This window comes from Serinus canaria, chromosome 19, assembly GCF_022539315.1.
Source record: "Serinus canaria isolate serCan28SL12 chromosome 19, serCan2020, whole genome shotgun sequence".
Classification (NCBI taxonomy): domain Eukaryota; kingdom Metazoa; phylum Chordata; class Aves; order Passeriformes; family Fringillidae; genus Serinus; species Serinus canaria.
In genome coordinates, this window is record NC_066332.1 from 5,990,962 (window position 1) to 6,016,084 (window position 25,123).

Here is a 25,123-nt window from a genome sequence, read left to right on the forward strand (position 1 = left end):
GCCGGGAGCGGCTCCAAGGGCCATCCATCACTCCCAAGCAGGCCGAGCCTCTCCCGATGAAAGGAGGATGGACATTTCCTTGGCAGGGGGGGCCCGCAGGCTGCCAGCCCCCTCCCGCACACCCACCCACTGCGGCTGCGTGCGGCCGCCCCAACCCCGGGCAAGTTTCTGGTCCCTTCCCCGGGGCTGCCGCAATTTCCATTAATAGCCAGCTGAGCAGCCCGGCTAAAAATAACCCCGGGCCCTCTTCATAAGGCCGGGCAGGCCGCCCCCCCCGGCAGCCCCGCACACCATGGCCGAGCGCCGCGTCCCCTTCACCTTCCTGCGCAGCCCCAGCTGGGACCCCTTCCGCGACTGGTACCATGGCAGCCGCCTCTTCGACCAGTCCTTCGGGATGCCCCACATCCCCGAGGATTGGTACAAGTGGCCCAGCGGCAGCGCCTGGCCCGGCTATTTCCGCCTGCTGCCCCGGGAGAGCGCCCTGATGCCGGCGCCCGGCTCGCCCTTCGGGCAGGCGCTGAGCCGGCAGCTCAGCAGCGGCATCTCCGAGATCCGCCAGACCGCCGACAGCTGGAAGGTCACCTTGGACGTGAACCACTTCGCACCCGAGGAGCTGGTGGTGAAAACCAAGGATAATATCGTGGAGATAACCGGTGGGTGCTGGGGTGGGGCTCTGCCGGGGCTTCCTGCATGGGGGAGCTGCCGCCCTGGAGCTTGCTGGGGGGAAAAAGGTGGAATAAGGGATGGAGATAAGAGGAAGGAAGGAAAAGCAGAAGGAGATGGAAGAAAGGAGAGGAAAAAGGGAAAATCGAGGCACAGAGGAAGGCCCAGCATTACAGCTCAGTCTCAGGGTGCACTCAGGTGCAGGGACCCCCCAGCCCCATACATTGACCCCTTGCTGCTGTTCTGGAAGGACACAGGGAGGGACTCCCTGGCTGGAGCCACAGAGGGACCCGGGGGGTGACGTGGGGTGTTGTGAGCCCTGCAGCCCCCACAGCAGCCTGGATGCTGTGACAAAGCCCAGATCTGTGGCACGAGGCCAGGATGTTCTTCCTGCTGAGTAAGGGGGGGCCTGCAAGGAATGGGGCAATTCCCAGATGAATTCAGGGAGAGGGGGTTGCTCAATCTCCAGCCCTGCCAAGCTGTGGGGCCAGCTGGCCACTGTTGGGCCTCTTTGGCCATCCCCAGCTCCTGGCACTGCACTTTCCTCTGCTTAAACTTGGGGGATGCACCCGGAGTGGCCCTGCAGAGGGTCCCCCCCAAGTTGCTCCAGGCTGATATTATGGCAAAAGGCCCAGGATGGGCAGAATCAGCCCCTCACAAGTGTTGGGGTGGGGCAGGAAGGTTCCCACCCAGCCAGTCCCAACCACTGAGAGGTTTTGTTTCCCTCCAGGCAAACATGAGGAGAAGCAGGATGAACACGGCTTCATCTCCAGGTGCTTCACCCGAAAATACACGTAAGTACCAGGGAGGAGGGGAGACATCTGATGCAGCCCCTGATGTCTTTGGGGATGTTTTCCCACCCCCCCACGCCCTCCAAAGCTCACTGGCCAAACTGGGAATACTGCTCAGCCAGACTGGGAGTGGGAGAGGCAGCAATTTGGGGCTGAGCATTGAAATCTCTTGGGTTGGTGCTGCAGTTCTAACCTCCCCTCTCTCCCCTCTCCTCCCAGCCTTCCCCCTGGTGTCGAAGCCACAGCCGTGCGGTCCTCGCTGTCTCCCGATGGAATGCTGACGGTGGAGGCTCCCCTGCCCAAACCTGCCATCCAGTCTGCCGAAATCACCATCCCCGTCACCGTGGAGAGCCAGGCCAAGGAGCCGGCCAAGAAGTAGGCGGCACCGAGGAGGAGGAGACGGAGGAGGAAGAGGAGAAGCTGCCGCTGCTATCCCCCGCCCCCAGCTGCCCCCTCACACCCACCCCCTTTTTACTGTTGATTTTGTACTCGCCCTGCCACTGAGTGCCTTGAATAAATGTGAAGGAACCGACAGAATCAGCCGGAATAAAAGCTGGTGAAAGAAACCTGTCCTTGTGGCATGTCTGCCCCCTGGCATCTCGGCTGTGCCATTCCTGTGGGAGCTGCCCCTGGACCAGAGCCCCGGGACGGGGCTGCCTGGGGCCAGAGTGCCCAGCAGGGTCCCCGAGCCCTGCCCAGCACTTGGGGTCTGTAACCCAGGGCTCCACATCCCAGGTGTTCTCATCCCAAGTCTCCACAACCTGGGGTCGATGTCCCAGACCGGCACACCCTGAGTCTCCCCACCCTGGATATCCCACACCTGGATCTCCTACATCTCGGCTCTCCATATCCACTTCCAGCACTCTGGGGGCTTTACATCCCACATCTCCAGCATCTCTGGTGTTCACATGCCAGGTCTCCAACATCCCTGCCTCAGCATCCCAGTTTTTCACAATCTGGGTCTCCTACATCCCAGGTGTCTCCAGTCCCAGATCTCAGCACAGTGAGACCCTTATCCCTGCTCTCCCACTCTCAGGGTCTCCACATGCCCTATCAGGGAATATTTGGGGTTTCCACACCCCAGTGTCACCATCCTGGGATGCTGAATCCCCAAAAAACAAGTGCACAAACACACCCTTTGGGTCAGAGGGTAAATAGGGGCTTCATGGGCAAGAACCCACCCCAGCAGTGCAGCCCCTTGAGCCCCAGCCTTGCCCCCAGTGCTCCCCCTTCCTTCCACCCCACTGTGTGAGGGGCAGGGCTGGGGGCTCAGCCCAGGGGCCGCAGCCTCCCCCCGGGGCTGGAGAGGGGGTGGGTTGTGGTCCTGGTGCCATTTGACCCCGGCTGGCCCCGTGTCCCCTGTGCCCTCCATGCCCCCGGGGCTCTGGGCAGGACTGGCCCTACATGGCCGAGGTCAGGCCCACAATGTCCCCCGATGTTCCCTGCTCCGTCAAATCCCACTAATCCCCCTGAGTCATCCCGCTGGCAGACGCTGACCCGGGAGGAATCCTGCAGCTGCGAGGCCCCTCTCCGAGCTCGGGGGGCTCCCCATGCCCCTGCCCCCCACCCCTGTGCCCAGCGGTCTGGGCTGTGATGAGTTTGGCAGCTCTGAGGCAGATCCTGGGATCAATTCCCGATGCCGGTGATCGATTCCTGCTGCCGGGGGTCACGCCTGTGCTGGGGGGGTTCCCGTGTGTAGGTGAGTCGGGGTGTGAGGCTTTTCCAGCCCCAGAGTCACTCCAGGGGAAGAAGCCCCCGAGGAGCATCCCCGCCGCCCTCCCCTCTCCTGTGGCCTCACCACGGCGACTTTTGCTTCCCGAAAAAAGCGTCCCCGAACCGGGGGTGGGGCCTGCGGCAAGGCCACCGCGCTGGGATGGGGTCGGGGTGTCCCTCCCTGTGTGGGGGTGCTCGGTGAGCCCCCAGCCCCTCCGCAATTTCCCCCTGCCGGGGGTGTGGGTGCTGCAGCCCCGGATCCCTCGCAGGGCGCATTTTCTGTTTATAGGTTGGCGGGGAGGGGAATATTTTTACAGCGTGAGTCACCGCGCGTGTGGCTGCGAGCGGAAACCATCGGGAAGGGACGGAGGTGGGAAAGGACGGAGGTGGGGAAGCACCCACCCAGGCACTCCTGAACCCACGGGACCCTCCCCGCGGCTCCCACCGCCCCGCAGAGCGCCGGCCTCTGCCCCGGGGAGGAGCCCGAACCCGCAGGGACGCGGATCCTCAGCGGCAGCGGAAGGGAGGTGGCCCAGGAGCAGAAGCCAGGCTGGTCCCAGAGCCCCCCGAGCCCCACGGAGCCCCCCAGAAAGTCGAGACAGGCGATAACAATTAAGCAGCGCTGACGTCAGATCTGTAAGTTTATTTGCTCAATGTACGACGGCTACATAATGACTCACATTCATGATATTCCATCACTGAGGAAAAACTGCTAAGAATGGTCCGTGTGTGAAATAATTCCTTACAGAAACACGGAGTTGGAAAAATAATCACTGATTAGACCTTAAAAATAGTTCACTGCATAACATGACAAAAAGCACAAACAAAGGCTCATTCAAAGAACACAGTCATTGTTCTCCTACACTGTAATAGTTATAATTTCACCATGACGAACACCAGACATTAAGATTAAGCTAACACTGGTGTTTTCTTTTGCTTTTTTTTTTCCTTTTTAAAAACAAAATCATATATAATTGCATGTCACTATAGCAACATCCATAACAGATCAGTTTGTTACGATCACTATTTGGTAGAGCAAACTTTACCCCCGAAAAAAAAAGGAAAGAAAAATAAATTAAAAAACTTTAAAAAATTTTTGAAGACTATTTTGTCATAGGAATACATAACATCTACAGTATAAGTTAATAAATTTCAAGCTACTGTATAGAAATACGACACTAGCATGCACAATATTGTATCAATAGAGTAATGGAGCAGTAATCATTTCACTGGAGAGACAGTATCATAGGCAAGTGCATCTCTTAAAAAATGAAATAAACCATTCAAGCTGCTTAAAAATCAAGTCCCTGACCCCCACTCCGTTTTTAGCCCTCTTGTGCCATCTCTCCTGCATAAGTTTCCTAAAGCAGCCAGAGCAATAAGCCAAAAAGAGTAGTAATTATTTAGGGAAAAAAGAAGAAAAAAAAAAAAAAAAGATAAGTTTTGTAATTCCAGTAAATCACTTCCAATTATACAGCTGGGACAACACTGCTCACGGGACACGGGGGTCGATGAGAGGGAGCTCAGAAGCCTGAAGCATCTCCCGGTCCCGGCACGCACCGGCACCGCACAGCCCTCGCCGCGGGATGCTGCACCCGAAATCCCTGCGGGACACTCGGAGCGGGGGGAGCCCGGCCCAAACAAAGCCGTGCGGGGCAGGGCCGGGGCTGGGGCGCTCCCGGGCAGCGCTCGGGGCCGGAGCCGTGTCCGTCCCCCCGGGCCCCGGCAGCGAGAGCGGCGGTGCCGTGTGTGCCTCACCACAAGGCGCCGTGTCGGGCTGGCTCTCGCAAGGGACGGGGAAAGCCTGGTTCCAAAATCAGCGTCAGAATCGCGATAAGGAATTAAAGCACGAGCGCGGTTTCTCCTCACTGCCGGCGCTGGGGGAAGCGCTGCAGGGCGCAGCACTCCGCCAGCCAGAGAACAGCAGTGAACCTCCAACAACCATGGAAAAAAATCAAAATTAAAGCTAAATTTACTCAAAATGGGGTAAGTAGTACCTGCTAAGCAATTCAGATGCCCCAATTCCCACCCCTGGCCGGATCAGACAGACTGAGAAAAGATTTTGCTAAGAAGAGAACTAAGTTCCTGGGCTCCTGATGGTGGACAGAAATGTCTATGATTGTAGCTCTTCCCTTGAGGAATTTCTCTACCAAATTAGTGTCTAAGCTCCTGAAGTTCACTCATTACACCACAAGCTTCCCCAGGAGAAAGGAAAACACACCCGGCTTCCCTGGTGACAAACAAGGGAGCCCTGGGTGCCGGAGATCTGCTGACAAACCTCATGGTACAGTGGGAGAAAGTCAGGCAGAGTGAAATGGCAGTGCAATCCCTGAGGAAGCAGCTGTGGCACCTTAAATCAGGATGGTCTTTTGAAATACCAAACACAGTACATGACATACAGACCTGAATGCTCTTTTTTTAAATATTTTTTTATTGTTTTTTTATTTAAGTGGCATTTTTTAAGTTTAAACACTTCCCCCTTTGTCTAATTAAGTTCTTAAACCTTTTGCTGTGGACTTAAAATAGTTGAAACAGCCGCTAGCCAAGCACCTGTTAAGCTGTTGACCAAAAAACTAGAGCAGCTTTGATGTTCCTCGGGCGGGCGGTCTTCTTGCCTTGGGCGACACAGAATAGCTAAAGCCAGTCCACAGGCGAGGACTGCTCAGGAAGGCAAGCCAAAAGAACTAGCAAAAGAAAGAAAAACAGACAATCAAAGGCTTGATGTCATATGGCTGTAATGTAGAAATACTGTAAACTGCAATTTAGTGTTAATACTGTAAGCTACCCTAATAAATACCTCAACCAAAAAAATAAAGGAAAAAAAAAGAAAGAAAAAAAAAGATTGGATGGCCTAAATCCCAGGGCTTTGCGAGCCCCAAATTCTTTAGTTTTGTTGGTTTTATTTTTAATTCCTTCTCAATTTGGGGATTTGCAGCTGCGCCCTGGCAGGCAGAGCGCTGCAGAGAGAGGCCCCGCGACGTGGTGCGGGCACACGGCACCTGGGCTGCGGAAACAAACGCTCGAAGCCTTACTGGAACCACAGAACTCCCTTTTTTTTTTTTTTTTCCAAATGTTTTTGCATTGCTTTCCTTAAAAATGAGGGCCATTCCATCCACGCAAATTCGTCTTAAAACCCTTTTTTTATTTCTAGCAATAAAGTTAAATTAAAGACAGCTCCACTTGTATTAATAATCTACAGAACAGTCCATATGCCAGTGAGGCTGCTATTCCATACCAGCACAGCCAGCCTGACTTCCACTAGTGGTGTTTTGGCAAAAATGTCAACGAGGCAATCAAAGACAGGTTGTGGGGGGCCTCCCTGGGAAGGTGTCCCCTCCCTTTCCCTCCCCCACCCCGGACCCCCCCCCACTCGTGGGAAAAAAATAAAGACTGCAGTAGTTAGCATCAGCGTGCGGCTGCCAGTCCATCGGGGGGGTCTAGTTGTTGCCTTCTCCACCGTCGTCGTCTTGCTGATCGCTCGTCCAGAGCGTTAGGTTGTCGCGGAGGAGCTGCATGATGAGCGTTGAGTCCTTGTAGGAGTCCTCGTTGAGGGTGTCCAGCTCGGCGATGGCGTCGTCGAAGGCTGTCTTGGCCAGGTGGCAGGCCTGCTCCGGCGCGTTCTGGATCTCGTAGTAGAAAACCGAGTAGTTAAGCGCCAGCCCGAGCCGGATGGGGTGGGTGGGCTGCATGTGCTCCTTGCTGATCTCATGGGCTTCGCTATAGGCCTTCTCCGAGGACTCCACCACGGTCGCCCTCTTCTCGCCGGTGGCCACCTCGGCCAGGTAGCGGTAATAGTCCCCTTTCATCTTCAGGTAGAAGACTTTGCTCTCGTACTGCGTCTCGCTGCAGTTCTTGATCAGGTAGTTGTCCAGCAGGCTCAGCACATCCTGGCACACCGCTTCCAGCTCCTTCTCGATCTTCTCGCGGTAGGCACGGACCATCTCGATCTTCTTCTCGTTCCCATCTGCAGAGGTCTTCTGCTCGATGCTGCTGATGACTCGCCAGGACGAGCGCCGCGCCCCCACCACGTTCTTGTAGGCGACGGACAACAGGTTCCTCTCTTCGTTGGACAGGGGCTCGTTCAGCTCCGTCACCTGTTGGAGAGAGGGGGAGAGAAAAGAGACGTTTGGGTTAAGCCCCAGCCTTCTGACGCTCCCATCACACCTTTGGGTGCTCCTGTGCGTCTCTAGAGAGAGGCAGGAGCAGGCAGTCAGCTTGCAAAGTCCTGCTCTGTCATCCAGCTCTGTCTCTGCTCCCATGCCAGCAGGAGCCAGCTGGGAAATCACGCTGTGGTCCAGACCCACAACAAAAGGAGCAGGTTTTATTTGAGAGATCAGCATCTTCCAGAATGAGAAAAGTCTTCTAGGAAAGAGATGCCTTTCACCCGTAGGATGAGAGTTGGGCTTGGTGGTGCAGGGGAGAGGGACAGTCAAAGCAAGAGGGAGGAGATGGTCCAGGGTTATAAGCTACCTGCATGGTTAACACCACCAGAGCTACAGGGTGTTCATCTTTTCCACTTCCCACAAGCATGGGGGATGCTTCAGAGACACCCAAAGAATCTCTGAGATGGCACAATTACAACTGCCTCAGGCACCTGCACAGATGAGGACTTAAAAGCTCACATGGTGAAGGGGAAACCCCCCACGCTGGGTTTTCCTCACTGAGGTTAACAGTGTTACCTGCCTCACGCACCACAAAAACCACAAAGGGATTATGGAGATGATGAGCACAGAGCTCTCTCAGTAACTTGGGAAGCACCACTTGGTATCACAATAATCCCATTCCAGCTCCCACAACACCATCATTGCCTGGAGCCACCTGGGCAGCACCTTTGGCCAAGACTGCACCAGCTTCCCACCCCCAGGAGCAGGAGGAGCCCTTGCAGCATACAGAACACCACGCAGCAGCTGCACAGAGCTGCTCCCCTGGGGTGGTTACAGCTGCCAAGTGCCACTTTGAGCCTGGGCATGGCCACTGTCCCCTTTCCCCAAGGACATGCCCTGGGCACAGCCACCTGGGAATCAGGCCACCAAAGCAGGAACCTGTGAGCCACCTCACGGCAGTAAAGGATTAGGTAATGGTTTGGATGTGAAAGGCTTCTGCAAACACTGAGTCACTTTCACAAGGATCTGGAAGGACAAGGTTTGCTCTGGGCCCAGATAACCACATTTATGGTGGGGAGCAGGAGGCCAAAGGCCCAGCCCAGGACCTCATTTGAATGGCCTTGAATGACTCACAGTTACTCACACCATATTGACCTGCACATTCCAGAACATCCACTCCTCCTGCAGCTCTTCAGCCATGCTCTGGCTAATGTCTCCTCCCAAAACCAGGCCACAGCTAAGCCTATTTCCCCTGCAGCAAGCAGAGTCTCTGATCAAACACTGTCTAGCCCTTTCCCTCAAGGCAGAGGCAGCAGGCAGGCCCTCACTCCCACCCCTGCTGCTGTGTGGATCTGTGCTGCTCCAGAGGAACAGAAGACCATTTTCCAGATGAAAGAGGGTCTTCCTGTGCAAACCAGCACAACTGCTTCTGCTGCAGGGTGAGAGACAGCTGAGGGAGCAGGGAAATGGGTGTCACATTAATGAGGGCAGGATCTCCTGGGACTATCAGCAGCTGGCAGTGGCACAGGACAAAGTGCACAGAGCAGGATGCCAGGGCAGCTGCCAGTGCTCCCGCCCAAGGTAAGCAGGGCAGCGATGCCCGGGCCATCCCGCAGCTCCCAGTGCCAGGCCAACCCTCACACCCCTCTCCTGGCCGAGACAACGGTGACTGTTTAACCACAGGGCCCTGGGATCCCTGTGATATCCTGCTTCCTGCAGCAGGGCCAGGCAGGGTCCAGCCACAGTGTGCCCAAATACCCGTGGTGAGACACTGGCACTGCCTCCAGCCTGCCTGCTGTGCTGAGGTCTCTGCTCTGCAGTTTTACAGAGTGTCTCCCTTTGTTCTTCCCTCTCAGTGACACCTGCACAAACACACAGTAATGACTTCGTGGGTTAAAAATGTCTTTGGGAGCACAACTAAGGTGTCCCCTGCCCCAGAGCTTATGGATTGGCTGTCCTGAGAGATACCAAAGACTCCATCAGGTTACCTGGGGGCTTATCCCACCTAAGCTGCCCTGTTTTGAGTGAGCAATTTGGAAATAGAAGCATCCAGAAACCCCAGCGTGAGTTATTCTCTTCCAGCTGTAAATGGAGTGTCCAACACCAACAACCATACAAGAGACTCACTGATTCCAAGAGTTTTCTGTCATGACAGGGGTTGTGGAGATTGATCACTAGATGAAATTTTGCTTTTAGCAAGGTGCTCCCTGAGAAGAGACACCAGTTTTGAAGTGAGGAACAAACAGGTGCCCCTCAGCCATATCTGCAGATACTTATCACTGCAGGAAGAAGTAGATTTACCTCCTCTCACCAGAAGAGTCATGCTGGAGGACAGATTTATTAAAACTACAGGGAGTTTTGTGGGATTAGCTTTGCCATAAACATTTTAAATTCGAAGCTATTAAGGATTACGGAGGAAAGTTGCCTGTCAAAATCCTTTCAACAAACTGGCTGATAGATGGAAAGTACACCTGTGGAGACAGCAGATTCCCCTAGGGATCTCACAGGGAACTTGTGAAAGCAGGAAGGGAGCCTTGTTAACCATGCCACTGCTTTCTAGCAGGACCCAGACTCCCAGGAAGGAGCACTGCAGAGACATGGCCAAGAAGTGACATGGGTGGGGACAAGGACCGTAGCCCTCAGCACCAGGAGAGGGAAGAGACTGCAGTCCCACACATTTCAGTTTGCAATTGAGCTGAGGGAGGAAGAACAGAAAACCACCTGGCTCTTGCATTCCCAGCAGGAAGAAAATGCAAGAGGCACGGGACACAAGGTATCAGACAGCAGGGTACAATGAGCTGCCTTGTCAGAGTCAGAAAAGGCAGAAAAGATGGATCCCAGGTTCAGCTGCCTTTGAGGACATCTCTGCCCTTGGTCAGCCCAGAGCTCCTGGTGCCTGCCTGCCTGTGCTGGCATTTCCTGCCACAGCCCCCTCCACACTCCAGACTGAGCAGTCACTGTCACTCTGCTCTTCCCACAGCACTGCACCAGTGCCCACCTCCAGCAGAAACCACTCCAACACCTCTGCACCAGCCTGTCACATGCACATGGGGCTGTGCCTTCTCTGCAGCCTGTGCTGGCCAAACAAATCCTGGGGTTTTTTTTCTTACACTGCAGGATACTGAAACAAAGTGAGTTCAACCAAGCCGCTGGCTAAATACCAGGTTCTGATACACTGAGTTTGTAGCATTGCACTGAATGCTTCTGATTTAACATCAAATAAGGCAATATCCTGCATGAGGCCTGGATCACACTGCAGCAGTCACATTATGGAAGGGCAGAACCTTCCCCCTTAACTCAGACCCTGAAGGGGTCTCACCTCCCCAAAGAAGGGATCAGGTCCCCTGATGCCATTTCCAGCACTGTTACATGGAGTCAGAGGCTTCAAATAGCCAAAGGAAAATCCTAGTTTGGCATTAGGAGGGCTTGGCAGGAGCACAAAGCCATCAGCCCCTGGCTGCAGTCTACCTGCTCTTTGGGAAGCTCAGTCAGTTTGGGGTTTTATGTCCCTGGCTGCCAGCAGAGAACAGCAGAACTTGCTCTGCAAATCCCAGTAACTGTCCAGCCTCATCTCACTGGAGACTAGGGAGAGGGGCAGGAGAGGCATGAGCGAGTGTCAAATCCTGGATGTGGCACAAACAGCCAAGGACAAGAAGCTGATCCACGTGGTGGAAACCTGATAGAGGAAAGTCTTCTAGCTATTCTGGAAACAAAAAAAAAAAAAAAAAAAAAGGAGAACACACACCTGCCAGGAGCAGACTGCACAAGGATACCTAGGCAGGGAGTGCAGGGAGCTTGGCATGGAGCAGTCCATGCTGCCAGGCTCTGGCTGGGAGGCATGTTCATCACCAAGCTGGAGGACACTGCCAGTTCCAGTGTCACCAGTTCTCTGATGGCACAGTGTCTGCACCACCGAGACTCCAGGGCCCTTAAGCCAAGGGGAAACTCCGTGAGTTCCTGTTGGACAAAAATTACTGGAAGTTTAGGATTAATACTGCTTGGGAGACCAGAGGCTGTACAAATCCAAGCCCCATGATTTGCAACAAAGCACTGCAGAGGCAGCACCACCTCTGAGAAGGTTTTCCTGATTTCTCCACTACAGCTGGAGCTCTGACTCAGCACCCTGCCCAAAACCCGGCAGGCTCCCGGCATGCCCCCGGCATGCCCAAGGATCACATTGCAGCCAGGCAAGCTTCAGCCTCTTGAGGAGAAGCCAGGGAACAAGCAAAACTTTACCTGTCCCTAATGTCAAGGTATGTAAACTCCAAAAGCCCAAGGCTTGGTTCTACAGCACCTTCTTTCTGGAAGTATCCTGATTAACAGGCTTTGGTGAGACCCACGGGTAAGGCTTGCTCCCAGAGAACAGAAAGTTAGGTTGGTTAGGGGCTGATTCCAGGACTCCCATCCTCCACTTCTCACCTTGCATGAGTAGGTCTGAGTATACATCAGGAGATGACTGGTTTTGAGGTCCCTTCAGTGACTGCAGTGAAGATCCATCACAGGACTTAGCTCTACCTGTTTATTCTTGCCCACTTTTCACTTAGTTTGATAATTAAGTGCCCACCCATTTACAGCTTCTGCCTGGCTTTGATGTCTTATCTTAAAGCAGACAGCACTGGCAAGCTGACAGGACCCAGAGATCCTTCCCTGGGGAATACCATCAACATCTGACAGTTTAACCCATGTTATAAACCTCAATACTTGCTCTTCTTATTGCTTAAAAGAGAATCCGAGTCCTTCAGGACATCAGACAGCTACAAAAGAGTGAAGCTTTCCTGGAGAGACAGAGGCAGCCATGAGAACTTCAAACTGCTCACTGAGAAAAGCTTTTCAAGATCATCAGAGCTCCTCTCCCACCAGGATACACAACATCCATCTTGTCTTCAGCACTCGTGCTTCCTGTCCTATCTACAGCTCCTGCACCATGTAATTAAATTTGTTATCTCTCCACACAAACCCTAGCAAGCAAACCCTTGTTTTCCTTCACATGCAGCTCGTTAGCCTGAGCTCTGGCCTGAAGGCCCCCTTCTGTGTTCCATTTTTTGAAAGGCCAATGTGCTTTTGGAAGGATTTTCTGACCAAGTCCAACCACTAAAATTCCTTCCCGGACTGTAGCCACTGGCAAGGGGAGCAACCAGCACACAGTCCCTCCAGGCTCAAGGAGCTGAAAAAGGTCACAATATCTGCAGACATGTCACCTTCCCCCATCTCCAACTGCTGTCTCATGCTGGGACCCCACCACCCATGAGCAGGGACAAGAGGACACAGCCTCAGGCTGTGCCAGGGCAGGCTCAGGCTGGGCATCAGGAAGAATTTCTTCACAGAAAAGGTTGTCAGGCACCAGAAGGGGCTGCCAGGGAGTTGGTGGAGCTCCCATCCCTGAAGTATTCAGGAAATGACTGGACATGGCACTAAGTGTTTTGGTCTGGTTGACAAGGTGGTGACTGGTTAAAGGCTGGACTCTGTAACCTTGGAAGTCTTTTCCAACCTTAATGATTCTGTGACAAGACCACCTTCAGCAGCCCAAGTGCTGTCATTTTGGAAGATCATGACTAACAGATTGCCTGCTTTTTCCTGTCCCCAGCTCGCTCTAGCTTGAAGAAATGGCTGCCCTCAAGCACATGAAATTGTCACCATTACCCAGCAGCCTGGTGAGAGTCACGACTCGATGTCACACAACCTCACCAAGAGCAGCTTCTCCCCAAGCACCAGAGTGAGCTGTCCTACAACTCCATCACAGCAGTCAGGAAGATGCTTTTCTTAAGCACTGTCCTACTTTGGCAAAGTAGGCGTGTGCTAAACCAGACCTAAATCTAAAATGTTCACAGATTGGTTTGGGTTCTTTTCCCTGCTGCTTTGCCTTCGCCCCCATGTCACACTTCCACAGTGGAAGTCACACCAGAACTGCTTCTCTCCTTGTTGACCCCTTCCCTTGTCCTCTGCTCATGTTTTAACTCAGTGTGGCCAGGGGGGTTTTGGGCTGTAGGTCAAACCCTTCCTCTCATCCCAGACATGACCAAAAAAAAAGCACATGCAGGCTGTGGGCAGACACAAGTTCCCCACTGTCTTCTACTCTGCCTGTTTCGCTATGAATAATCCCCTCCTAGTTCCCATTTTCTAAGCTGCCAGGGCCAGCTCACATCACAGGACAGCAGCTGAGGGCACATGGGATGGTTCTGCCATTACATTTCCAATTGCTCCCAGTGCCTCAAGGACCAGTGTCTGCAGAGAAGTGTTTATTGCTTGTAGCCCAACTGCATCTCAGAGGCTACTCAGGTGCTCCAGACACCAATTAGGATTTCTGCATGTTCCTATACTTAACAGCAGCTTTCATCCCACTCTGCAGCCTTTACTACTTAAGGCAACTTTGAACCACCCAAGACAAAGTCTTCAAACTGGGAAATGTGGAAACCAAGAGCTCATTTATTTTATTGGCCTTTGTAGCTTAATAACTGCATGTGATTGCACTGCATTCAGGTTTGATCAGTCCTTGGAGCCTGCAGACCTCCTGCTCCAGTTTCAGTGCGGCCATCATGGATTTCAGTTGGAGAAAAAGCAAATTTCAGCTACTTGGGTCATTCTTGCACATGAAAGGTTGAAGGGAGCCAAGGTGAGAACACCAGTAAGAGCAGCAGAGCTCTGAGCTGCTCCATTCAGTGTCTGGCAGCAGCATTTTGTGTACCAGCCCTTATCTGCAGCACTGCAGTCCCAGCACTTGGTCTAACGACTCTGGGTTTCCTTCCACTACAGAACACCTGGGTGCCATTGATTTGTGCCCCTGACTTCTTCTGCAGTTTGAGATAAGGCAAACATAAGGGAGCATCTGCCTGCCATGGTTATTGTGGACAGAGAGCAGTCCAGACACATCCCATCCAACCAACTGGAAGGAAAAACCCCAGCCTCCCAGCTTTGTGTATGTTCAAGTGTTCTACAAATAAATGTTCAAGGAGCTACAAACCATTTCTGAGTTAGCATTGCACAGTCCTGTCACAGGGAGCTGCTCCTCTAGCCAGCATGTGCTTTTTGAGCCAGGAAGGAATGATGCTCAAGTTTTCTTGTTTTCCTTATTAACACCCTGATTCCCATTAGCCTTACTGACTGGCTATTAAACAAGATGAAAACTGGCTGTAGGACAACTTGTTTCAGCATCTTGCTGCCACTACCTGCCTTGTGCTTATTAAAAACTCTCGGGGAAAATGATTGACCTCTGTTGGCCTAGTGCTTTCCAGCCACCAGATGGAGAGAGCAGCAAGTCCAAGCACATCAGTCTCAGCATTTCAGGGGATTGTCACTCAGGGCTCATCACACTGTCCCTGGCAGATGGGATATCAGCACCTTTGCCTGCTAACTACAAAGCAACAGAAGGGATGCCAAGCTATTCCTTCCCCAGGATATGGCAGGCTGGCAGCATCATCTGCCCACTGCTGTGTTCTGTGAGTGCCTCAGCAGCATCACAGGATCAGCACCACCCTTCTCCATCACCCAACAGCCTGGGGAGCTCTCCTGACTCGGATTATCTGCTGACAGGCCTGGTCTCCAAGCTCTCTGCTAAGCACGTGGAAGACCAGTGCCACAGCGTGCCACTGCTGTGAGAGCTCAGATGTGCCCCTGGAGCTCACAGCAAGTTTCAGGAGCTCAGAGTTGATCCGTTGATCCCTTTGGAAGGAGAATGACAATTCATGGTTGCTATAGGCTCTTCTGGGCTGCATTAAGCTTTTCTAGGTGAGAGCTGAAGAGCTCTTCAAGAGTAACTGCAGTTCTTTCCTCAGAAGCATTTCTGTACAAGTTAAAGACTTGGGGTTTTAAAATTTCTGTTTAAGCATTATTCCTCAGAAAATTCCATCTACTCACAGGCTTTTGAGCTGAAGCAGCCATTCACAGGATGGCTACTGGACACTTCTAGTGTTTAGACTTGGTCCATGCAGAGGAAGATGTTTTTTTTCTTTCCAATTTATGGGAAAACAAACCCAAGCTAGGCAGATTTCAGGGACTCTAGATAAATGCACCAAGTTTCATGTGGGGAGGGTGTTTAGTGCTGCTGGGAGCATTAGCTGCTTAAAGATTTACCTCACAGCTTCCAAGGGTACTAATCTGGCTCAGATCTTAGTGCTTTCCTGCTCACCTCCAGCCCCACTGCCAGGCAGTAAGAATCCTGCCACCAGATCATCAAATCCTCCCCAGAGTGTTAAGTGCCAGGCCTTGTCCTTAATCAGGGGCTCAAAAACTGCCTGTGCCATGACCTCAACCTAGCTGAGCCAAGTGGAGAGAGAAGGCATGATGTGCCATGGGCAGGTCACCCCAAGGCTGAGAGCAGGTTCTGGTTGCTGGGAGAGCATGTTCCCAAGTCTGCTGAAGCAGGATGAACTGGGCAATTCCTGTCTGCTGGCATGGATTCCTTTGGCATGGCAGAGCCACTGCTGCCATGGCAGCTGCAAGCTGCTGCTCCAAAGGGTGAAATGGGAGAAGCTGCAGCCATGCAAAACTCCCTGCAGTGAGCATGCACATTTTTAGCTGCTCCATGTCACTCCCACAAACGCTTTGGGAACACCTGGTTGTTACACATCAAGGTAAGCTTCTGGAAATATTAAAAACAAGCACCTCACAAGATTTTTGCTCTAGGTCTCTTGGTCTGCATATCCAGCAGTTCCTTGGTGTCTCAAACATGTTTTACCAGATTAAGCAAGAGACTTCCCAGAACACCCAGGTGGATTCCTGCATGCCAGCTCCATGATAGGTTTAATTTCTACATCAGTGAGTAAGGTGATTATCCCTCCAGATGTACTTTACCCTCCCACTGCTTCAGGGATTTCAGGCTTGAGTTTACACACCTCTAGCAAAGACAACTTTATTTAATTTCTTAAATGAAGCTGCAGAAAAGAAGAAAGTCAAGTTTTTGCTCTGGCAGCTTTCTGGAGCACTGTAACTGATTTTAAATGACAAGGAGGGTCACTTTACTATCCTAGATCCAGCTGTTTAACTCCCCTTGCCTGGCTCCAGCCATCCCCTCCCAGCCTCTTCTGAAGCCCAAGGGACTCCCACCACAGATTTGATCTCCATTCATCACAGGTGACAGAAACCCTCAGGTACCAACATCATCTTGACACCACCAAACACAAGAAGCCAAGCTCCCAAATTCTAGGTAATGAAATATTCACCCCATGTAACAAAGCCCAACAGCATAAACAGGCAAAGCTCCAAGGCCTGCCCCAGCTGGGTGTAAATCAAAGGCTGTTAATCTCCCCCAAGTTCTCATTCACTGCTGCATTAGCCTTTTACAAGTAGAGATCTCCTACAGTAATTGTTGAGCGTGTCTGTTAGCACATGGCACAGCAACAGCTTCTCCACCTACTATTAATAAACTTGATGCTGCTGAGCACCACAACTGTCCAAACAACGTGTCCATCAGCAGCCTCGTTAGCACTGAGGCTGAGACTTCTCACTGGTGTTTTTCTAGAGCCTTGCTGAAACCATCTTAGAGAGGAGTCAGAAGAACACTGACACGCCAAGTAGCTTTGCTTGGTACGTAAGCAAAGACACATCCCAAGCAAGCCAACCCATCTAGCGAGATCAGAGAGAATTTGCAAACAATTAAGGAATGGTTTGCACTTGGAATCCCTGCAGACTTGGGCTCGTCCAAGCACAGCTGCCTCAAACACCCATACACGGACTCAATTCCAACATCTCCTTCACAGAAGAAAAACATTAAGTACTCTAATCCCTAATCTGGGGATCACTTTAAGGGAATCTCGCGCCGTCATCGGTGACATGTTCTCTCGTTACTCTCCTACTGCAATTAACTAATGCACTGCCCCTGGTCACTAGATCACTATCTTGAGGCCAAAAATCAGGCTTGTTTAATATCTAATTGAGCATGTACTGGGTCATGTCCGAGATGTGACTAAATCTGGGTTAGCACAGAAAAACCTCAAACTGGGGGAAGTTTGCCCTTAAATAGGCAGACAAAGGCTTTTGTTTTGCCAGCTACACAAAGGCTTTGCTTTTGAGAGACAGACTTGTCAGTGTTTCCTGAGCAGCCTAAGAATTGCTGCCTCATCACTTCAGCTCCATTTTCCAGAATTTACCATTTCTGAGTTTTTCCAGACTATACCAAGATAATCAGCATGAGACTCCAGGGTGAAGATCAACCCTTATGATTTACCAGCCTCAGCAGCTCCCAGGTTTCCAGCCCACAGAAGGGGCCAGAAAGATGCAGCAGCTCAGCCTCACTACCATTGTGCGCTCAAAAAAGATGGACAAAGCCATCCCACTACTGAGCTCCTCCCCCAGAGCCACGGGTGGGAATCCCACATCTTGACAGCTGGATTCTTGAAGCAAAGCTTCAGACCTTTTACTTAAAAAATGAAATCAATTGAAACAGCAGAATGAAAGTAATTTTGTTGCCATTTTCCTTCATTTTAGGCTGGGAAGAAGGACTTTGCTCATTAGATCAAGCAGCTGGGGGAAAAACATTCCCACAAAGCCATTTCATTTGATTGAGGAAAGAAGAGTTCCCCCACCTTCAATGACCAAAAGCTGTACTGGCAGAAGCTCAGGCAGAGCCTGGCAGCCAGCAGCCATGGCAGAACATTTTATCTCAATGCCACCAGCATAAAACCGGCCACCACCATTTATCTAGACTGCTTCTTCAAGTCAAGCCAGAGGTTTCAGAGGCTGAAAGACAAAGCCACCCAAAATCCAGCACAGTGACCAATCCATTGCTACCTCCCCTTGTTTTAGCTGGTTTCCAGGCTATCACTGCATAGCAGTGACCATCACTAGTCAAATTGAGTCAACACTTATGTTTTCACTCAATTTTTTCTTCCCAGAAAAGGCAGTTGCCATTTTCCATAAATGGCAGCTGCCACAAGACTTCAGCTAAGGACCAGTTAGGTTAGTTACCTGTCCAGTAAAGAGCAGAATTTGTTGAAGGCTTTCAGCTTTCCAGAAGGAAAAGACAAAGACTTGACCAGCAAAGGAAAGAAGGTCTAAGCTGGCTCCAAACCAGTTAGCACAAAAATACTCCTCCTTTGGAAAAATCTGTAATGAGCTGCAGAGCACTGAAGTGTAGGAGAATGCCTGGAAGCATTGAGGGTTCAGAACTACCCAGAGACAACCTCAGCCCTGCCTCACAGCTTTGCCACAGTGAGGTGGAAGATGATGCCTGGATCCTATCAAGGCTGTCAATGGAGAAACGCTTGGGAAGCCAGGCAAATCCTGTTCCACTGTGCTTTGGACTGCAGTTATTCTAGTATGCATTCACGTTTTGCTGGCAGCTCAGCAGGCTGAACAGGGCAGAAAAGCACAAGGCAGAGTACTAAATGCCCCAGGCATTGACCCACCTGAGGAAAAGCTCCCTCAGGTCAGACTGGAGGCATTTTCCAATGCCTCCTTCCCTGTACCTGCCTCTGAACAGCCTGGTGCTTGGCTGGGACACCAAGCAGTCAGCTCTGGTCTGAACTAGTCTGACAATTCTCATGGCTCTTCCCTGCCAGACTGGAATTGAGTTCCCAACACACCACTCACCTCTGCCAAGGAAAAAGCAGTACCAACAAGTTCAGCAGTGCTCCACATCCAAGGACACATCTGAGCTCAGACAAAGCCACCTCCCAAAAAGCAGCTGGTTACTCAAGCACTAGGAGCTGGGACACACAAAAGCTTGGATTCTTTTTTTCCCTAAATATGTACCCCTGCACACAAGTTCTGTGCATGGTTTACCTGGCATGAAGCTGCTCCAAATAGAAGCTCAACAGTTCAGTCATAGTGCTGGTGCATTAGGCTCTGCCAGATGTGTCACCATCCATGGAGTTTTCCCCAGATGTCAGGTCATGGCTACCACTCTCCTCCCCAGCCCCTGCTCCATCAGCTGCACCCTGAGCCATGTTCCTCTTTCTGTCCTCAAAGCAGCAGCTAGTAGATCCGATTCTCAGCTACAAGCCAGCAGAGGTAGTAGAAATATCAGGCTTTGAAAAATCCTTGTCCTTAGGATTGTGACCTTGGGGTCACTCACCAGCCTGGGAACAAAACCCAGGCCCCCCATAGGCTAATGGGGTCCATCAGGTCACTTTTACTCCACCTTCTTGCTCTTAAGCTTAGCCAGGCTGAGGTTGCTTATTCCTACTTGGAAAGCCAAGCTGAGAATGCTCCTGAGCAGCACTAATGCCACTGGCCCAGGCACAAGAAAAGTGGTTCAGTAATACACATGAAGAAGGGGAAAAAGTATGGTGGAGATCCTCAAATTAAGAAAAAAATCTTAATTCTACCAGCCACAGAAGCTGAGGTAGGACCATGTTTTTCATCTCCCTGATCAGAAACCAAACCTCAGCTGCAGGAGGCAGAGGGATACACCACAGTTATGTGGATAACCCTCTTGAAAGCACCATCCAGAACATCCATGAGAACCACTAAGAGGATGCCAAATACATCATCCTGTTGCCAAGAATAGTGCATATGTCCCTAGATGCTGGAGTTTTCAACTCAGGAAACATTTCTGGAGCTGAAGTTCTGTGGTTGTCCCTGAAGCATTCCAGCAAGCCCAAGCACACATCATCATTGTCCAAGGAGTTTATTCCAGAGAGCAAATTTGGGATCAGCTGGTGAACACAGCTGGGGCAGATAAGGTTTATCCACTGACATTATGAAGTTTATTTGGTGTACTAAAACAATTGAATCTCCTGTGAACCAGCACATCTTTTTACACAAGAAGCAGCAAATAAAGGTGGTTGAAAAAAAAAATTAATAAAGCAAGACAACTCCCACCAATCTTTTTGCACTTTCATGGTTAGACATCATCCAACAGATCTACTGGATAAGCCCAAATAATCCAGGGGTTCATGGTGAGCCCTGGCCCAAGTTTTACTGTTTCTATGCTCCCAGGTACAATTCAACTGCTATATTCTCCATCACAGTCTCAATATCACTTTTGTTTAGTTCAAGAGCTGTTTTGAGTCCAATCCACCCTGGCTGCTACACTTGGCCAACTAAGAAAACCAGCATGATCTTGTAAGTCAGTGACTCTCCCTTAATGCACTAAATAAGAACTTGCAAGAACTCAAAGAGGAATTTTTAAGCTGCTGAATACTGGCCAGTTACTGTGAGCAGTGTCCACTGCAGTCACATTGCTACCTATCTGTGGCTTAGGAGCAGATGTGACTCAGGCTACTCCTATGAGGTCTCAAGGCTGAGTCACACAGAGACAACCTCACACTGTGAACCTACAAGGTCAGAAGGACAGGAGCTCCTGACAGCCACCATCCTGCCCTGACCCCATGGATCTCCAGGAAGGAAGTCCTGATCATGAGTCAGGCTGTCTCCAATCCCTAGCACCACTGCAGACCACCAGTGGTCTGCAGGCACCACGAGATTGGGCAGCATTTGATCTGCCTGCACAAGAGCATCAATGCTGCCATTAGATGCCAACAGCTAATGACTGCACCATCCACCTCGGCACTGGGAATGGTTTCTCCAAAGCCTTCCCCAGCCCCCCTGGGAAGTGCTACTACAGCAGCTCACACTCCTTGGTCCCCTCCCACCATCACAGATGGCCTGCCCAGCACTCCTCCTGGAGAAGCCTTTCCACCTTCACCACCCTTTTGTCTGTGTACATTGCCAGCAGAAAGCAGCTAATCATCCCTGCTCTGCTTCCTGGGGACTCTCCAGATAGGCTGGATTTGTGTCACTACCCCTTTTTCCAAGGGTGAGCCTGCTGCCTGTGTGAAAACTTGCTGTCAGCACTGATATACTGGATGTGGAGGATGGTAACCTGCCCAGCTGGTGACCATCACAGGAGAAGCCCACATACCCCGTGCCAGGGAAGGCCTGCAATTCCCCATCCTCACGCTCCTCCTCCACCCACAATGGCCATTTACTGCACCAAGCTGTGCTGTCTAAAGCTTGGAGCAGCCATCTGCTTTCCAGCACCTCCAACAGTGCCCCCTTCACACCCACACTCGGTGGTCCTTGCATGCAGCACAGCCACCACCCTGCTGCAGAGGTTGGGCCCCCCACAGTCGAGCAGTCAGGTGTTCCCCTCACAGGCGACAGCCCCACACCTACACCACCCATAGGTGCGGTGCAATAATTCTCCCCACACACTTTCAAAAGATTACTTATTTCCTGCATAAGTTATTGCAATCATTTTGTTCATTCACCTGCACATCCCCTTCACATAAAGGTCTGTGGGGAGGCACGTGCTGTGCTCCCTGGGCAGCACTGGCCAGGGGCTTGGCAGGGCTCCCACCTCCGGAAAGCCTCCAGCAGCACCACTAATGGATATTGATCCCCAGCCTGGCGTGGGCTCAGACAGCAAAGCTCTTCCTGAAGCTGAACCAGACAAAAATGCATCTTTCTCCAACCACCAGCACTGTGGGAAGTGAAACTCCAGCAAGCAAGCCCAAGGCCAATGTCTGACCACACTGGGGACCAGCAGAGAGCTTTCCTGTCCCCCAGCACCTGATAGGGCTGATGGCACCCCCATACAGCACTGAGGTGACAAGGGACATGACCAAGGTCATGAAGACATACCCTGGATCGATGGGCCCGGCCCTGCACCCTTCCTGGGTGTGGCATCACCTTCTGCTCCCTCTGGTAGGTGAGGGGACCATCTGCTTTTGTCAGAGACCCCTGAGTAAACCTGCCCCTTTTGGGGGCTGAAGGAGCAAGCCTGTACCTGCAGCAGCAACATAACTGCAGGTAGCAATTTGGGGCACTGCTAGCTAGCACTGGCAAGAAGGAAGGAAGTAGAAGTTATTATATATAAATATTATTTTTGAGAAACTATTGCGATCCCAGACATCCCTAGATGAATCAGCAGACAGCAAGAAGCCCAGCACACCATTTCCATTTTAAACCATTAACACAGCCATTCAGCACAGGTTCCCAAGCACACAGGGCTGAGGCTGAACAACCCACCCAGCTGCCCCACGTGAGGCGGCCGCCAAAATGCAACGGTGAGATGAAGGTGCTAGAAAACGAGCCTCTTTTATGCCCATCATTGCCACGACAGGTTTGAAAGGAGAACCATCCAGCATTTCTCAGCAGGGTGCTAGGCAGGGCTAGGTTTGGAGGGCAGGATGGCTCTGCATCACCTTCGCTAGGCGCAGCCCGCATGCTCTCTGCTACCGCCTGGGTGCATTGCAGCTTGGACCATGGCATATGACATCACTAGGCGTTGCTACGGAAATGAGTGCGAGGTCACCAGCCTCCCGCACAACCGGGGCTGGGGGCTGGGCAGCACGGGGACGGGGATAACCGGCTGTGACACGGCTGTGACATGGCCGTGGCTGCCGGACCGGCCGTGCCGGAGCTGGGGCAGCGCGGTGCTGAAAGGAAGAACAAAGCTCTGCCTTTTGTTTGCTGGTGAAGGGAGGCGTCAGCGCTCCCGCTGGGGATCGTTTCCTTATGGCCAAACTACCCGGCAGCTGATAAGAGGCGTTAGCCCGGGTTACTGTTTCACCAGGGCCCGTAAGGAAAAATCACACATACGAGCTCTTAACAGCACCTGGGGTTCGAGCACCCAGCCCGGGGAAGCAGGCTTAGAGAAATGCACAGTGCAACACGGCTGTGAGTCCCGGGCATATCCCTGCTGGCTTTGTCACGGCGGCTGCATTATCCGTAGGAAATGAGCTGTAGGATCTGCTCACACAGCAGGCTTTGCTTTAAAATGAATAGATGCCGCTATCAGAAAATGGTATAAAAGCCATGGTGCAGCAGAGGGACAGCCCGGCTGGTTTAATGTGATAATATCTCGTTCCGATTATCCGTATTTCATTCCTTGATAAGGCATCTCCTCCCTCCCCGGGCTCGGGCTGTGACAGTTTTGTCTGTTTGATAAATGCAAGGTTATTGACAAAATGGTGCAATATGGGCAAACAGAGCTGCACCCACGGCAGACTGCGACATTCCCAGATCGGCATTCACTTTTCATCAGCCGGGGAGGACACCCCAGCTCCCAGCAAAGGTTCAGACCTGACTAAGAAGACAAACATAAAGAACAGTTTTCCCCTTTAAAGCACCCCCTCCCTCCCTCCACCCAGTCTAGCCTCTCTGCAATATGACAAATGCAGAATCTTCTGGAATGACTTGATCCTGCCTCCCACGATTGCTTTGTTTGCAAGATCAGATCAGAGATATGTTTTTTTTTCCCTTCTTATATTGTCAAAATGTCAGTATTGAAGGGGAGCGTTCAGTGTCACAAATCAGATCAGCCTGCTATATGCAGAGTCTTTATTTTAAGAGCGTGAAATGAATACAACATGACTCAATTCATAAATCTCCAACCAAGAGCAGTAAAAATAAGAGCTTTGACAGTGAAAGGGCTCCCGATCTTTGGGGTCAGGGGCACACACCAGCCCCGGCGACCACGCGTGGGAAGGGATGCACGGGGAGATATTTCGGCAGCGGAGAGAGATGTGCACGAATCCCCCCCCACACCGGGTCCCCGCCTCGCCCCCCGGGGCCCCGAGCCGGTGTGACCCCCCCGGGCAGCGCCGCAGCCCCGCCTGGCTCCTCTGCCCCGCCACGCTCAGGCAGGATGGGGAGGGGGGCACGGGAGGGGGCCTGGGGCGGGGGGAGAGAAGAAATGCGGCTGGAAGGTGATGTGGGGGGCTGCAGGGCTGCGGAGGCAACGTGCCCCGAGGCAGAGGAGAGGATGTGGGGGTGCTCCAGGGCAGAGGAGGGGGATGCGTGGGGCTGGGTGGGGGCAGCAGGGCAAAGCGCGGGGGTTCAGACCAGGGGAGGGTGGGGGGCGGCTCTAGGGCAGAGAGGGGGGATGTGTGCGACTGGGTGGGGGCCCCGGAATAAGGGAGAGGATGAGGGGGGGGTTTAGGGCAGGAGAGAGCGATGTGTGGGGCTGGATGCGAGCCCTAGACCAGGCGAAAGATGTGGAAAAGGGGCTCTAGGGCAGAGGAGCAGGATGAGTGGGCTGGGTGGGGGCCCCACTGCAGGGCAAAGGATGCGTGGGGGGCTCTAGGGCAGGGATGGGGGTCGGGAGAAAGCAAAGTAACCCTGGATCGGGAACAGCGGCGGGAACGGGACTCAGCTGGGGCTGTCGGAGGGCGAGGGACCGGGACCCTCACACACCCGCGGCCCCACCGGCCGAGCCCACCACCCACCGCGGGGAACACGCGGGAAAGGAGAGAGGAGGGCGGCCCCAGCGGGGCAGGAGGAGGAAGGTGTGCGCGCGTGTGTGTGTGGGGAGCGCGACGGCCGCGGGACGGGACTCACGTTCTTCATGGCGGCCGCCATGTCGTCGTATCGCTCGGCTTGCTCGGCCAGCCGGGCCTTCTGCACCAGCTGCTCGCGGTCCACCATCTTCGCGGGGTCCGGGGGGGGAAGAGGGGCGAGGAGGCTGCGGGCTCCGGGAGGAGGAGAAGGAAGGAGGAGGAGGAAGGAGGAGGAAGAGGAGGACGAGGAGGGCGCGGCGGTCTCGGCGCTGCTGCGGCTGAGGCGGCGGCGGCGGCTGCGCCCGGTGCTGTGCGCGCGCCGCGGGCCACCACAACCCCCCTGCGCGCGCCCCGCCCCGCCCCGCCCCCCCTGATGCCCCGCCCACCCCCGCCTGCGGGGCACGACGGGAGATGCAGTCTTCAGGCTGCACAGGCGACGCTGTGTTTATTCAGCTCAGCCTCTCCTTTCAGAACTACACCTCCCATCGTGCCCCGCGCCAAGGCACCGGCCCCTGGCCCCCCTGGGCCCCGCCTGTGCTGATTCACCGGAGCCCGGCCCGGGTGGGCCGCGGAGGGCGCGGCCCGCGCCGGGAGAGCGGGGGTGTCCGCGGGAGGCGCCGTGGGACGGGCGGCCCTCGGGATGGAGCCGCGGGACAGCGCCGGGCGCGGGTCCACGCAGGGCAGGGACGCACCC

General features: G+C 53.0%; 2 protein-coding genes across 2 annotated transcripts; one reads left to right on the plus strand and one right to left on the minus strand.

Annotated features, from left to right (window-relative positions):
* The first annotated feature begins 147 nt into the window (after nucleotides 1-147).
* HSPB1 (heat shock protein family B (small) member 1) lies at nucleotides 148-2,020 on the plus strand. Its single transcript, XM_009094688.3, has 3 exons — nucleotides 148-653; nucleotides 1,394-1,457; nucleotides 1,674-2,020. The coding sequence occupies exons 1-3, from the start codon at nucleotides 293-295 to the stop codon at nucleotides 1,831-1,833; spliced, it is 585 nt and encodes a 194-aa protein (XP_009092936.1). The 5' UTR covers nucleotides 148-292; the 3' UTR covers nucleotides 1,834-2,020.
* Nucleotides 2,021-3,795: 1,775 nt separating this feature from the next.
* YWHAG (tyrosine 3-monooxygenase/tryptophan 5-monooxygenase activation protein gamma) lies at nucleotides 3,796-24,756 on the minus strand. Its single transcript, XM_009094686.3, has 2 exons — nucleotides 24,491-24,756; nucleotides 3,796-7,261 (listed from the first exon to the last, which is right to left on the minus strand). Exons 1-2 carry the CDS (start codon nucleotides 24,575-24,577, stop codon nucleotides 6,605-6,607), a joined length of 744 nt encoding a protein of 247 aa, XP_009092934.1. The 5' UTR covers nucleotides 24,578-24,756; the 3' UTR covers nucleotides 3,796-6,604.
* Nucleotides 24,757-25,123: the final 367 nt, after the last annotated feature.